Source organism: Oryctolagus cuniculus, chromosome 3, assembly GCF_964237555.1.
Source record: "Oryctolagus cuniculus chromosome 3, mOryCun1.1, whole genome shotgun sequence".
NCBI lineage: Eukaryota > Metazoa > Chordata > Mammalia > Lagomorpha > Leporidae > Oryctolagus > Oryctolagus cuniculus.
Window position 1 is genome coordinate 38,049,920 of NC_091434.1, and position 14,681 is coordinate 38,064,600.

The 14,681-nt window shown below is 47.0% G+C and overlaps 1 protein-coding gene across 6 annotated transcripts in view; it reads right to left on the reverse strand.

Annotated features, from left to right (window-relative positions):
* Positions 1–5,810: 5,810 nt before the first annotated feature.
* Positions 5,811–14,681, reverse strand: part of CDK15 (cyclin dependent kinase 15) — a 105,638-nt gene continuing 96,767 nt past the window's right edge. For all 6 annotated transcript variants that reach the window (XM_051849286.2, XM_070070379.1, XM_051849288.2 and 3 more), the window contains exons 13-14: positions 10,812–10,954; positions 5,811–8,667 (exon numbers count right to left, since the gene is read on the reverse strand). In XM_051849286.2, coding sequence (XP_051705246.2) covers positions 10,845–10,954 — 110 coding nt within the window. In that variant the 3' untranslated portion in view covers positions 5,811–8,667; positions 10,812–10,844. The remainder of the gene's footprint in view (positions 8,668–10,811; positions 10,955–14,681) is intronic.

Genomic DNA, 14,681 nt, shown 5'->3' on the forward strand with positions numbered 1-14,681 from the left:
TTGGGTCATCTTCTTCTGCTTTCCCCAGGCACATTAGCAGGGCGCTGGATCAGAGGGGAGCAGCCGGGACTCAAGTCAGCACCCATATGGGATGCCAGCCTTGTAGGTGGCAGCTTAACCTACTGTGTCACAACAGCAGCCTCTTAATGGCTTTTTAATGTTTTTCCTGTGTACTCTCCCTTTCCTCCTATCTCAGAAGACACGCATCCCTTATCCTCTCCCAGGCAAACATAGACTCTTAATCTCATTCTTTCAATCTCTGATTCAAACTCTACAATTATCTACTAAGCCCCAGTGATGTGTGATGTACAATCCAGGAGCTCAGTGTACCTCTGTGAATAGAACATATCACAATCCTTGCTCCTCCGGGCTTTACTTTCTACTGGGGGAGAGAGAAAATCTACAATAAACATAAGACACTAGTGTTTTTAAAGAACAAAAACAGACCAGAACAGGGCAAAGGAATTCTGGGTTTCAGTTAGAGACGTGGCAGAGATACACACCCTGGGGGGCAGCAGGCGATACCAAGTACCTGGGTCCTTGCCACCCATGTAGGAGACCCGGATGGAGTTCCAGGCTCCCGGCTTTTGTGTGGTCCAGCCCCGGTTGTTGCAGGCATTTGGGGAGTGAACCAGCAGAGGGAATATCTGTCTTTGTCTCTTTGTGCTTCAGATAAAATGAAAATACATAATAAATAAAAATCAGAAAGTGATAGAGGAACTCCTTCCTATTAAGACATTTATTGAGGCCCTCCAATGGGCAAGAGACTGACCAGGCAAGGTGCTTGAGATACATCCCTGCGTAAAGCCGTCATTCCTATTCTCGTGAGACTTACATTCTAGTGGAAGAGAAAAACAATAATGACCATAAATTGGTGAACGGTAAAACCTGGAGCAAGAACTCGAGTGAAAACATGTCTAGGGGCCGGCGCCGCGGCTCACTAGGTTAATCCTCTGCCTTGCGGCGCCGGCACAACAGGTTCTAGTCCTGGTCGGGGCGCTGGATTCTGTCCCGGTTGCCCCTCTTCCAGGCCAGCTCTCTGCTGTGGCCAGGGAGTGCAGTGGAGGATGGCCCAAGTGCTTGGGCCCTGCACCCCATGGGAGACCAGGATAAGTATCTGGCTCCTGCCATCGGATCAGTGCGGCGCGGCAGCCATTGGAGGGTGAACCAACGGCAAAGGAAGACCTTTCTCTCTGTCTCTCTCTCTCACTGTCCATTCTGCCTGTTAAAAAAAAAAAAAAAAAAAAAAAAAAAAGGAAAGAAAGAGAAAACATGTCTAGGAAAACAGCGAGGGCTGCAGAGGGCTGGCATGCAGGAGGCCTGCCTGTTCGGGGACAGGTGACACGTGAGCAAGGGCTCGCAGCGGGCACGAGTTTCAGGAGTCGGCTGTGCGGATATTTGGGAGAAAGGGCTGAGGGCGAAGGGCAGAGCCCTACAAAAGCCGGAGAAGGAAGCAGCCCTGACGTTTTCACCTTATCTGCTCATTCCTCCCAATCTTTCCTTCTCTCATCTCCAGATGGTCTCTCCTGCAAGGCCGCCACAAAACACACCAAACACTGGAGTGAAGGGAAGCTTTATTGTCTGGTGGCGGAAGTCCGACAGGCTGGAGGAAGAGGGTGAGAGAGCAAGAGAGAGAGAGAGAGCATGTGTGCAGGAAGCAGGTCCCGTTACACCCTTGCAGGGGGCAGGGAAGTAGGAGCAGCGAATCCCGTCAGGGTTGGGGTGGAGCTGGTACCTGTGGCTGAGCCAATTTGCTCACCTGACTTCTAGCAAATCAGCCTGAGCTTAGGGTCCATGCTTACTGTGCAAGATGGCGACAGGGGCCAGAGCCCAAGATGGTGTCTGAGGTGTGGATGGCGGCACAGATAAGACCGTACCATTTCACTAACACTCTCCTATGCTAAACACAACAGGAAACTGCTCAAGCCCGCCACATCTGCAGAAGAAGTTATTCCATCTTTCCCTCGTTTCATGGAAGATTCTCTGGGCAACCTTCCTGGCTGTCTCACCACTCACTCGCTCTCTTTAATCCATGGTCTCCCTTGTAGATTACCAAGGAGCGGGAGGCCCCCAGTTCCATGGCCTGTCCTGGTTTACAACTTCCTCATGTGCATCTCTGCAGGCTGCCCAGCCTTGGGACACTCTCTTAACTTTGGTTGCACAGAATGTCTCTGATTTTCTTTCCCATCGATGTCCAGCTGCAAGTGCTGTCTCCCCTTTGTCAACGTTTCATCTGCCATTGAAATGTGGGCTCCCCAAAGTCCAGTTCCTGTGCTGCTGCTTCTCCTTGAGTGTGCTCACTTGCGCAATCAGCCCCTGGGCCCAAGGACCACCTCTAGGTAGGTGACGTCCACTTACAGCCAGTCTCTATTTTCTGCTCCCAGGCCAGTAATTCTGATGTCTCTCAAACTCAGAGCATGCAGAAATGAGCTCATAACCTTCTCTCCCAAATGAATGACCAGACTGGTTGATGCATCAGACTTCCCAGGCCTCAAGACGGGGGACCTTACAGCCATTTGTCACTCCTCCATGCTCCGGCCAGTCCTGGGGCCCACAGCCAATGAGCTGTGGTAGCAGATTCTATTGGTTGTCATTCGGTCATTCCCCACTGCCATCTCCGTTAAAGGGGCCATGTCCTTTGCGAGAGGGCAGATTGATCCTTGTCATGATTATTCAGAAACTTTTCCTTTAGAGAAGTGGCCCTAGCTTTGGCCCAGGAGGGATTCCTGAGCATCCTGAAGTATTCCCGCCATCGCCCTTGCTAGCGTTTGAGGAGTGGCTATGTGACAACCTGTGCTTTATTTTCAGAAGCAGCACACAGGAGGAGATACCCTCTGTTTCAACTAGACAGTGTCGTGTCTGGCTGTGGGGCCTGGAACTGTGGCTGCACCTTGTAAACATGACAGGAGCCAGCTGGAGGACTGAGGCCAGGAGGTCCTGAGGATGCAGACAAAAAATGAGGGTCATGTTGTGCTGCTGGTTAATCCTAGGGCCACCTACTACTGGGCTTTTTTATATATATGACAGAGAGAGAGAGAGAGAGAGAGAGAGAGAGAGAATCTTTGCTCTACTGCTTTATTCCTCAAATACCAGCAATAGCTGGAGCTTGGCCAGACCAAAGCCTGGAGTCTTGAACTCTGCCCAGGAATCCCATGTGGGTGACAGGGACCCAACCTCTTGAGTTATCACCTGCTGCCTCCCAGGGTGCATAAAAGTAGGAAACTGGATTTGGAAACAGAGCTGGGATTCAACCCAAACACTCCAGTAAGGGATGGGGGCTTTCTAAGTGTGGCTTTTTAACCACTGTGCCCAACACTTGACCACATTTTAGACTTTTTTTTTTAGCTGTGATTTATTTATTTTCCATCTGCTGGTTCATTCTCCAAATGCCTGCAACACACTGGGCCAAGCTGAAGCCAGGAGCCTGGAACTCAATCTGCGTCCCTCATGTCAGTAGTAAGGACCGGAGTACTTGAGCCATCATTTGCTGCCTCCCAGAGTATACACTAGCAAGAAGCTGGGATTGGAAGTGGATCTGGGACTCAGGCAGTCCAATGTGGGTTGTGGGCTTACTATGTGAAATATCCTCATGGACTAAGACATTGAGTTGGAGTTTTGAGTTCGTTGCAGTCAGAAACATTCCGCCCCTCTTATCTTTCCAAGACATATTTTCAAGCACCTGCCTGGAAAATTTCTACTTCAAGACAAACTTACCATCATCTCCTCTGTGATAGAGGAGATTGACATGTTGTCATTGGACCTGGTTCTTAATTCCATAAAACTTTCTGTTAGATCATAAGATCCTTGGAGGAACCGTTAGTCTTTCTATTTCTAGCGCCTAGATGTTTGTTGAATGAATTAATGAAGAGATGGAAAGGATTATTTTCCATCTTGGTTCAGTTTTGAGCTCCCACAAGAATATCTTATAATATCCAACAGTAGTTTTTACAATAGAAACAACTGCTTACAACTTGGATGAATTCATTACTAAGCACATCAGATCTTATATCAAGTGCGCACAAACCCACTAAGGGACAGAGAAGAGTTAGAAGTAGAAAATGTGAAGAGGTTCAGAGAGGATGGACTAAAATAAAACTACCTTGGGAATTCATTTATGAAAAGTGTCAAGAGTAACAAAAAGATGTTAATCTTGTCTGTCAATGTGACCTTCAGGAAAAGACCTTCTGAGCTCTTTGTTTCTAAGAAATGTGACTACTCAGACTGATTTATTTTCTTCCAAACAGTGACTTCCACTAGATACTCCCAAAGGTTTCACTCAAAAAAGGCAAACTTTTAAAGACAAACTCTGAGGTACTATTAGATGTACACACTTAAAATATCAAGAAATGTTAGAAGATGTCATTACCAACTCTCTTAAAAGTCTTAGCACTCTATGTCAGTTCTCTTCAGTAGAACTTTTCCGCAATGGTGGAAATGCTCCCTGTTTGCACTAGGCCGTGTACGTGGCTACTGAGCCCTTGAAATGTGGTCAGTGTAGAATGGAGGAACTGGTTTTTCATTTTAATTCAACCACGGATACAAATGTAGACAGACACTGTAGCTAGCAGCTACCCTGTTGGACAGTGCAGGCCTGCATTTTACCTGCTCTGGTTCTAGTCAGGACAGGCGAGGTTATGCAGTAGCAACAAAAAAGTCCAAAATGTTGGTGGCTGGAAACAGCAGGTTTTGATTATCTTTCTCACTCCATATTCATCATGCATCATCCAGGAACTCTGTTCTACATCTCCTCATTCTAGGGCCTTCTTGAAGCTGCAACAGAAGGGGAAAACAAGATTTGGAAGGCCTTGCACTGGCAATCAAATGACTGCTTGGCCCAGAAGTGACTCCTGTTGCTTCCCACTCACAATTCCTTGGCTGGAACTAATCACGTGAGTACAGCGCTGTCCACCCAGCAGCCAAGAAATCCTTTTGATCCTGGATGCCTGGGATACCGAAATACAGGTATGTAGCACTGATGATTAAATAAGCTAGCATCACTAAAATAACTAATACATTGACTCAAACACAACTAAATTATGTTTTAAAAAGTCAAGTGTGTATCTATACAAAGAAATGAACAAAAAATGGTGGGAGGAGGTGCAGTATGCCCAGGGAATAGGTGTTTAGTCCAGCCTGCGTTCACACATTACAGTGCCTGGGTTTGATTCCTGGCTCCAGCTTCTGCCCCCAGCTTCCTGCTAATGCAGACCCTGGGAGGCAGCAGTGAAGGGTCAAGTCATTGTGTCCTGTCACCCATATGGGAGATCTGGATTACATTCCCATTTCATGGCTCCAGCCCTGGCCATTGTGCACTTTTGGGGAGTGAACTAGAGGATGTGAGCTCTTTCTGTCTGTCAGTCTGTCTGTCTCTCTCTGAGTGCTTCCCAAATAAATTTAAAGAAAGAAAGATGGCCGGCGGCGCGGCTCACTTGGCTAAGCCTCTGCCTGCGGTGCCGGCATCCCGGGTTCTAGTCCCAATTGGGGTGCCGGATTCGGTCCCGGTTGCTCCTCTTCCAGTCCAGCTCTCTGCTGTGGCCTGGGAAGGCAGTGGAGGATGGCCCAGGTCCTTGGGCCCTGCACCTGCATGGGAGACCAGGAGGAAGTACCTGGCTCCCGGCTTTGGATTGGCGCAGTGCGCCGGCCATAGCAGCCATTTTGGGGGTGAACCAATGGAAAAAGGAAGACCTTTCTCTCTGTCTCTCTCTCTCACTGTTTAACTCTGCCTGTCAAAAATAAAATAAAATAAAATAATAAAAAAAAATCTGGAGTACTTGTTTCATGCCATCAAGGAATGAAGGAAGATTTGAATGATGTTTTCAATTGTAATATATAATTTTTATTAAGCTTTTGAGCAGGAAAATCCATTAATTAGAAGAGAAAAAAGATGAAAGCACATATATAATTTATATCTGCTTGTTTTTTAAAAAAATTCATTTATTTGAAAGATGAGAGAGAGCGACAGACACACGCACAGAGGGAGGGATCTTCCATCTGCTGGTTCACATCCTGAATGCCTACAACAGCTTGAGCTGGCCCACGCCTGCAGCTGGGAACTGGAAACTCCTATGCGGGTGGCAGGAACTCAAGTTCTTGCGCTGTGATCTGCTGACTCTGGGATGCGAACCTGGCACTTCGATATTGAGTGTGGGCATCCCAAGAGGCAGCCCAACCTGCTGCACCACAGTGCCCCCCTCGATTTATCTTCCCTTGTGACGAAAGAGGATAACCTTGTCAACCTCCAGTTTAGGAAAAAATCCTTTTCTAGTAAATAACGCGAATTGACCCATTCTTGCATCATGCTTTTTACGATTCCAGCTGTACTGTTGTTCCAAAGTCGCTAGAGAGTCTTGAAACTCAGAGGTGAGCTGTTCTCATCTCCCATGTGAGAAGCCTTCCTACAGCTTTCCTGGCCTTCAGGGAGGCAGGGGGAGTCTGGGATTGAATACATCGGTGGACAGGTGAAAAGTGCTCCCGAATGCCTTCTGCTGAGCCGAAGTCGCGTCCCCGAGCTTTCAGTCGCTTGTGCTAGCTCCGTGACCACCCAGCGGAGGGCCAGCTGCTTTGTGGGGGTTCTTAATTCTCTGCATGGAGTTTCCCTACTCTGCAGCTCCTCCTCCCTGCTCCCTGGCCCGCAGGCCCCTTGTTCTCCCACAGCCCTCCTTGGAGCGTGCAGCGCAAAGTTCTAGGTGGGCTGAGGCAAGCACAGACTTTGGGGGCATCAACTCCTAGCGACTTATATTTGAGCCTGAAAGTTCTTCTTTATAAAATGGGAACCAACCACACCTACCTATGTCTTGGTCTTGTTAAGAGGATTAAATGGAATTAGACCTGCAAACTAATAGATGCCCAAGAAATACTGACTTCAATATGTTTCTTTTAAAATCTCATGAATGGAGTTGCATCTAACAATAATTTAAAGGTGATTTGATCATGAGATAGTAAACAATTTCCCTTCTTTGATACAAGATGGTCTTTTATTTACGTAGCCTGAAAGTATTAGCCTTGTTTTCCGGGGACAGTCAGATAATATTAATGCTATTTTCCACAGAGTCACAGCCTTACTTAGGTTGTAGATACTTTAAAAGAATTCAAATCAGATGCATCTGATAGGAATAGAGGATGCTTTGGCTTCTTGCTCATTGGTTCTCGTGCGGTCTCAGTCGTCTGAATCATGATCCAGTGCTAAATACCGGTTCTCTCTTCCAGATTGATGAGATACAAATCTGGTAAGTGTGTGATTGCTGGAAGAACCACACACATTGCAGATGAGCAGATCTGAGGTCTCCATGTGAACCCTCGCCTGCTGCCACCCAGGAGTGGTTTCACTTTGCTGAGCCTCTGTTTCCCCTTTTGTAAAACAGAATGAATTAATAATAGAACTTAGCAAAGTGAGTTGGATGCGTAGGTTATGCACTTTGCCCGGTTTTCTTCAAGTGATTGCCCAGAATTGGACTCCAGACTGAACGTGTGCCAACCAGCATCAGTCTTTCTCCAGGGAGAGTGACCCTTGTGCTTAGAGCACACCTGTGTTCCCCACCAGCCAGGACTCGCTGTGTGATCTCTCGGATATTTCTGGACAGGCTTTTCAAAGGCCTTTCTATGATCAAATATTCATTCGGGCAGATTTCTCTGCACTACCTCTATACACTTTTTCTTCTCAGACAGTGGGTGGACAATTACTATTTTCAAGTTCTCTCTTAATTAGTTCCTCTTTGTTCTTCTAAAGGATGTGCAAGTTTAGTGGTCTCTGGTTTCTAGGCTACTAGATTTCCTGAAATGATCCCTCGCCAGAAGTAATTTGAGTTCCCCTGGCTTCTTTCAGAAGCAGTCCTCACACAAAATGGTACGCGTGTTCGCCACGACAGGCCTCTCATTTTACTTGAGCATTAGTGTGTGTGCGCGTGCAGGTGTGTCTGATGGTGCAACAGGACTTGGATTACATCTCTGGAACTCTTTGCACTCAGCTGCTTCAGTATCTTCGCCACCACCAAATCGCCACTTCTGCCATCACCACAGACAATTCCGATCCAGCGGTAGGGGACAGCTTAATTCCATCTCCTAAAGTCTGGGTGGGCTTGGATGGTAACTGGTTCTGCTAATCCAGTTAGTGGAGGAAGAAGCTCCCCCTAGGAAGTCATTACAAAGAGTCTTAAGCAAGTTCTTTTGTTGACAACTTTATCCAAGAAGCCATCTTCCCTGGAGACTTTTCTAACCTTTAGACTAATCCCCTCCTTGCCACAGCAGTCCTTTTGTTGGGGGAAAGTCTAAGTGAATGCAGGAGGGATGGGCCTCTGCAAGCCGCAACTCAGTCTCTACATTCTCTCAACTGTCAGCTCTGCACCTGTCCTGTTAGGAAATGGACCTTCCGGGCTAGGGTTCACCCCGATGACGAAAAATGGGTGAAATTACTCAGGAGCCCTCCTCACTCATTGTCTTTGTCTCTATCCACCTTTTGAGCCAATCACTGTTAAATTTCAGGCAGACGACAATGGTTATAACCTTCCACGGCTTTCTCTTCAGGCATGATGCACCCGTTGCCTTGAACGTCCTATTTAAAATACGCCTGGTCACAGGTGATGTATAAAACCTCTGATCCAGCATGGAGTTAGGTTGGAAGCCTCTTAAGAAGCAGAAGCAAATGAGAAAGGAAACAGCAGGAATGTAGCCCTAGAAGGGAATGAAGAATAAGCAAATTCAAAATCATGAACAACAGAGCACAGATCCGGTAAGGAACACCTGTGAAGCACTGTTGCAGTTAGTGAGGGAATTCTAAGTATTGATAGAAGAGGGGTGATGAAGTATAAGGGGGGCAGCATCTTGCCCCCATAAGAAGAACTAAGAAGCTTAATAATCACAATCTATCTCCCGATGGCCAAACTGCAGCTGTAACTCACCACAACCCACTCACAACATGGCAAGCTTTGAAAGAACAGGTGTAAGTAAGGTGCCTACTGGAGTATCGGGCGTATGGTAAGCAAGTACCCAGGAGGCCTCAGTTCCCCTCTACTTCTCTGTGGTAGACATCAGTTACACATTTTTTCCATGCCTGAAACTGACAATTTGAAGATCTTTCCAGAGTCTTGATTTTGAGGCATCGCTGCCAGTTACCAATTCTTAAACACCCCAATTTACATTTAGACTCTCCTGAAAAGTGAATATTTTAACATAAATTCAACCCAGTGGAAATGATCTACAGGCCCCCAGTGTCCATGCGATTATGGCTTTTAGTCTCTTTAACTCCAGCACGCTCAGATTTTGTGGATCTCAAGCCATTTATTAAACAGTTTAATTGCTCTAGTTCTTCCCTGTTGTGGTTCATCCCCTACTGGTTTTATCTCCTTATTTGAGTACCACAGCCTAGGGACATCAGGAGATTACACCAACAGAGACTACATCTTCCTCCCTTCTTCAGCCGGGGCTCAGGCATCCAGCTTGACTGCTGCCTTGAGCTGATTTGCTATTGTGACCAATTTATGTCCACAGATAACAATTCCTTGTGGAAGGTCCCCGCAGATCAGAGAGACAGGGCGATCTCCTTGTCTCCTGGCTGCTGAGTCAAACAAAAGACTGAACAACAAAAATGAAAGAACAATAATGCTTAGGAGCACCAACAACTGGGACCATTTTCATCTGTGTCTTTGATCATTTTTTTGAGGGGCAAACACTTCACTGTATAGATTGCAATGAAAGTTCATCCTGTTCTCATGACCAGCATGGTTGAAATGGCACAACTACACAGTAAAAAGTGCTCCAGGAAGTATTTTGCTTGGGAAATACCATATCATTGTATTGCCGATTCTAATTCCAGCTGCACCTTCTCAAGATACAAACTTAAGTATTCCCTAAAATGCTCTGGGGAACAGCTCTAATTCTACACTCTCCTGTTCTTTGAAGCAACATCATTTTCGGAGAACCAGAAGGCAAGTGACAGCTAAAGGTAGAGATCCAAGAGAAAGTGACGAGGAGTTGAATTCTGTCATGGGAGTGACGCTAAGGAGAGAGGGGTGGGTAGAGAGTGTGGCAGTGGTTACCTCCAGCCTCAAAAGCTCCCTTAGGAAGGCTGGCTAACCCCTGTTTGCCGAGAAGGTGGCCAATAGTAGTAGAATGCCCAGAAGTCGGGCATAGAGCCTAAAGGGCTGGCCAGCTGGCCTGCTCATGGGTTCCACCTTGATTCCTCTATCTAGTTTCCTGTCCCTTCTGCCCTCATATGGGAAGCGCTCGAATGACTCCAGTGGTGTCTGTACTACTACTCAGGCTTTGGAGTTGTCCCGTCTCACCTCTTGCACCTGCCGGCAAAATACAGTAGTTTTGGGAAAATCCTCCCTCGCACTCTTCCCTCTTTAGGATTACCTTGGAAGGAAGTTTGCACCACCAGAGTGACCAAGTGTGCTGGCCTACCCAAGACTGTGGCAACTTCAGCACCGACCATCCTGCATCCCAGAACACCCCTGGGCCTTGGGCTCACTGAGATGGTTGGTCACCCTCACCTCAGATTCTGTCCTGTCGGTTGAGAGAACCACCCAACCAAGGGAAGACTGGGTCAGCTCCCATTCATTATTGCCCTGTGTCTGCTGAAGGTCTTGAGTGATCTGCAAGTTTTGTCTTTGGAGCCCCTTGGCTGCTTCGGGTGTGGGAGAGACAGGTAAGGCCCTTTTCCCCACATCAGGACACAGTCCTGAGGGGCCAGGCCACCTGTCCCTAGAGCTCTGCACAGAATAGAGGCCGTCTGACTCGGCGAACAATGTCTGTCCACCTGGCAGTGATTACGTTTCGGCTCTGTCCACAGGAGCCTCGCTGCTGGGACCACTTACCTGGAAGGGTCGTGGTGCCCTCGCCCTGTCTTTTCACCAGCATTTGCTAAATCGGGCTGGGTGGTGACCTTTCTGGTAGGAGGCCAAGAGGTCACACATCTCTGGCTTTAGCCTCACTCCTGCAACTGTAAACAAAGACTCCTCTGTAGGGAGGAAAAGAGAGAAGCACCAACATATTATTTCCTGGGATCTGTCGCAGCGGATCTACCTGTCTGCTGTAATATTTGTCACCTGAGGAGATGTCAAAACATGAGCCATATTCATTTGCCAATAATTTATACTGACTCGTGTGACTCACTTTACTGAATCTACTAATAGTTGTCAAGTGCTTTCTATTTAATTCAGTTCAATGCATTTTTTACTAGCTGAACACGTGGGCGACCCATTAAGCTAGGTGTGAGGTTGGCAAAACTAGGAATAGGACTGGGACACACACACACACACACACACACACACGGGCCAAAAGTGAGGTGCAAATAATTAGGACAACCCCTCTGCCTGAGTCTGCTATGGGGCCCTGGACAAACATAGACTTGGAGCCCTTTGAGCCTCGAAGGACTTCCAGGGAGGCTATTCCTGGACGAGGGAGCAGCATGAGTGGAGGCAGGGAGGGAGGGAAGTGTTGGAGAGAGCACCAAGGACACTTGCGTGGTTACAGCAAGACGCAGTAGAAGGGAAACTGGAGAAAGGACTTGAATCAGGGGGTGATGGGAATTCATGTCCAGGTCTCTGGACTGTGGTCCTGATGTTGGCAGAGTGTGAGTATCAGGCTGGGCTAGATAGTTTTGGAAAAGTTTCAAATCCCATTGGCTACATCGGGCAATCTATTTAAATAGACCCTAAGGTGCAGCTTTTGTAAATTAAAATCAATCCTTTTTTTTTTTTAATATAATACACATGAACTTTACCTTCTGATTCATGTACAGATGCTCCTTGACTTACAGTGGGTTTACGTTCTGATGAACTCAATGCAGGTGGAAAATGCATTTGATACACTTAACCTGCAGTCCATGCCACAGGACCCGTGGCATTCGGGTCGTGCACCATCATATCCCATGACTGACTGTGCATTGCAGCTGCTGCCACTGCCCAACACTGCAAGAGTCTGCTATCAGCTTTGGCAAGGGTCAGAATTGCAGATCTGAAGTCAAGTTGTCTCTGAGTCTCTGGTTCCAGGACTCCTGAGGATGCCAGCATCTGTGGGTGCTCAAGTTCCTTATATCTGGTGGCACGATGCTTGGCATAGAACCTACATGAGCCCGCCTGTGTACTCTATCTCTAGATTACTTAGACTACCTGAGTCAATGTAAATGTTGTGTAAATAGCTGTGATACTGTATTGTTTGGAAAATAATGACAAGAAAAGTGCCCATCTATGTGTAGTACACACAATTTGTTTTCCCCAAATATACGGTTGGTTGGATCTTTTCTGAGTGATGGACTCCATGGATGGTGAAACCCCCAGATCCAGAGCCTCAGACACTGTGGCCTGATTGTATGGATTCTACTGCATGCTTCTGGCTTTCACTTCCTTCCACTATCAAAATCGTAAACCAAACCATCATAAGTCGGGTACTGTCTACATTTGGTTGGCTCAGAATCCGGGCAGTTTGCATCTCCATAAACACCTGGGTTTGTCAAGCATCTCTTGTTCCTGATGCTTATCATACTAAAGCTATGGATCAAGTTCTCCAAAAGTGAATAATGTAAGAGATTAATCCACAAATGGGGAAAATAAGATTTCCTGGCAGACTGCTATAAGGTTAAGGAAAATAATATATGCAAGCCATCTTTGACACACAACACATTTTTTTTTTTTTATTTTAAGGTCTTCCTTCTATTGGTTCACTCCCCAAATGGCCGCCACAGCTGGCACTGCACCAATCCGAAGCCAGGAGCCAGGCACTTCCTCCTGGTCTCCCATGCGGTTGCAGGGGCCCAAGCACTTGGGCCATCCTCCACTGCCTTCCTGGGCCACAGCAGAGAGCTGGACTGGAAGAGGAACAACCAGGACTAGAACCCGGTGCCCATATGGGATGCCAGTGCTGCAGGGTGGAGGATTAACCAAGTGAGCCACGGCGCCGGCCCCTACAACACATCTGTAATAAGTAGTGGCCATTGCTACAAGCATTGGCGTAGACAGGTACCCTCTGAGAAAAACAGCAGGATGCAGGAGACACACCATGACCCAAGCACCACCACGACAGTTGCTCAGGGCACCCTTCCACAGGGACATTTCTCCACAATTCACCCAAACATGGGTTGCTCAAAATCTCTCATAATTGAACAAGAAAGAGATGCTCCTATCATTGGTACACCCAAAGCATTCAATGCCTTACTAACATTATTGGCTGGAGGCCACTCACAAGCAAAGGAATGGTATAAACCTGCCTTGCATGGCCCATACATCAGGCATAGGTGCTGGGGGCGACCTGTGGCTGCTGCTCCTCCTCTGGATGGGGGCGGGGCATGGATCTACTAGGCTTCCAGGGGGAGGCATCAGGCCTTGTGGATGCACACGAGACGTGCTCACAGGCACAGTCCACACTCCTGCATGCTCTTTTCTTCTAGTTCACGTCATGGCATAAACAATTGCACAGCTAAAACCAGCAGTGCACACACAGATGACTCAGTGCAAACTGGCTGGGGAACTCCTCTCAGGGGACGGACCCTCATGCCTGGGGGACAGTGGCAGGCAATGCAGGGATTTCCCCGAGGTTTTCTTACCCCTGCGAACATCAACTCCTCTAAAGCAGGAAAGGATGTGTGTGTGTGTGTGTGTGTGTGAGAGAGAGAGAGAGAGAGAGGTATTATCTGGCAGAACAGTGCTGGGAAGGCAACCAGTTAATCAAAAGGATTTCAGTTTGGCTGTGGACTAGCAGACTCCTTCCCAACTCATAGAAAAAGAAAAAAGAAGAAGAAGGAAGGGGGAGGTGAAGAAAAACAGTAAAAGAAAGAAAGAAAAAAGCGGAGTGCGGCTCTCCTTCAGCAATCTCACAAATGCAAACCCTTCCACCCTGGTGACTCCTCATTAGTTACTGAATCTGACAGCATAATTACCGCAGCTGCTTCGCGCTTAGAATAAATAAATACGAAAGTGGGTGTTCAAAAATTTTTTGAGAAGGGAAATTCAGTCATCTAGACAGTCGGTAGGACAAGTTTATTTAAAACTTTTAGATTCTTATGTATTTAGATCATTGCAGAATGAGATAATGAGATAGTTGTCTTTCAGTCTAATTGAGTCCCTAAGCTCATGGCTGTTGGCTGTCACCCCTTTCAAACTTTGCTTTAACTTTCCTTGCTTTGGAAATCTGATCCTGGTGTCTCCATTTACTCCTCCTGGGCTGATAACCTGGGCAAGGCTCAGTGCACTGGAGTGCAGAAAAGTGACTTTAATAGGATTGAGGAGCTAAATAGCCTTTCACAGGAAACAAGATAATCAAATCTCTTTTACTTGCCTGTAATGGCGAAAAGAGAAAACACAAGTTAAAAAGCAAGCTTAGAGATGAAACTCTCATTTCAAAATGTCTCCGAATTTCCCTTGTCACGTGGTTTTTGCCCGCCTCTTCTGCTTCATCCGTCCATCAGCTGGAGCTGCTCAGTGCATTTAATTATTCAGGGTGCACAGATCCTCGAGACCACGCGGTAATTTTAGCTCATGTGTATGTATATCGGCTTCCCATCTTCAAAGCCCAAAGGATCACACAGTGCTTTAAATTGAAGTTGCTAACTAACATGGAGTGCACTTATAGCTCTGACTAGGGGCACGGTACATATGCATATCCGATTAAAGCGGATGATCTTTCCTTTTAAAATTAATTAGTGCCTATTTATCTTTTCCTCTCCCTCCCGCTTTCCATTCTCCTAGGAC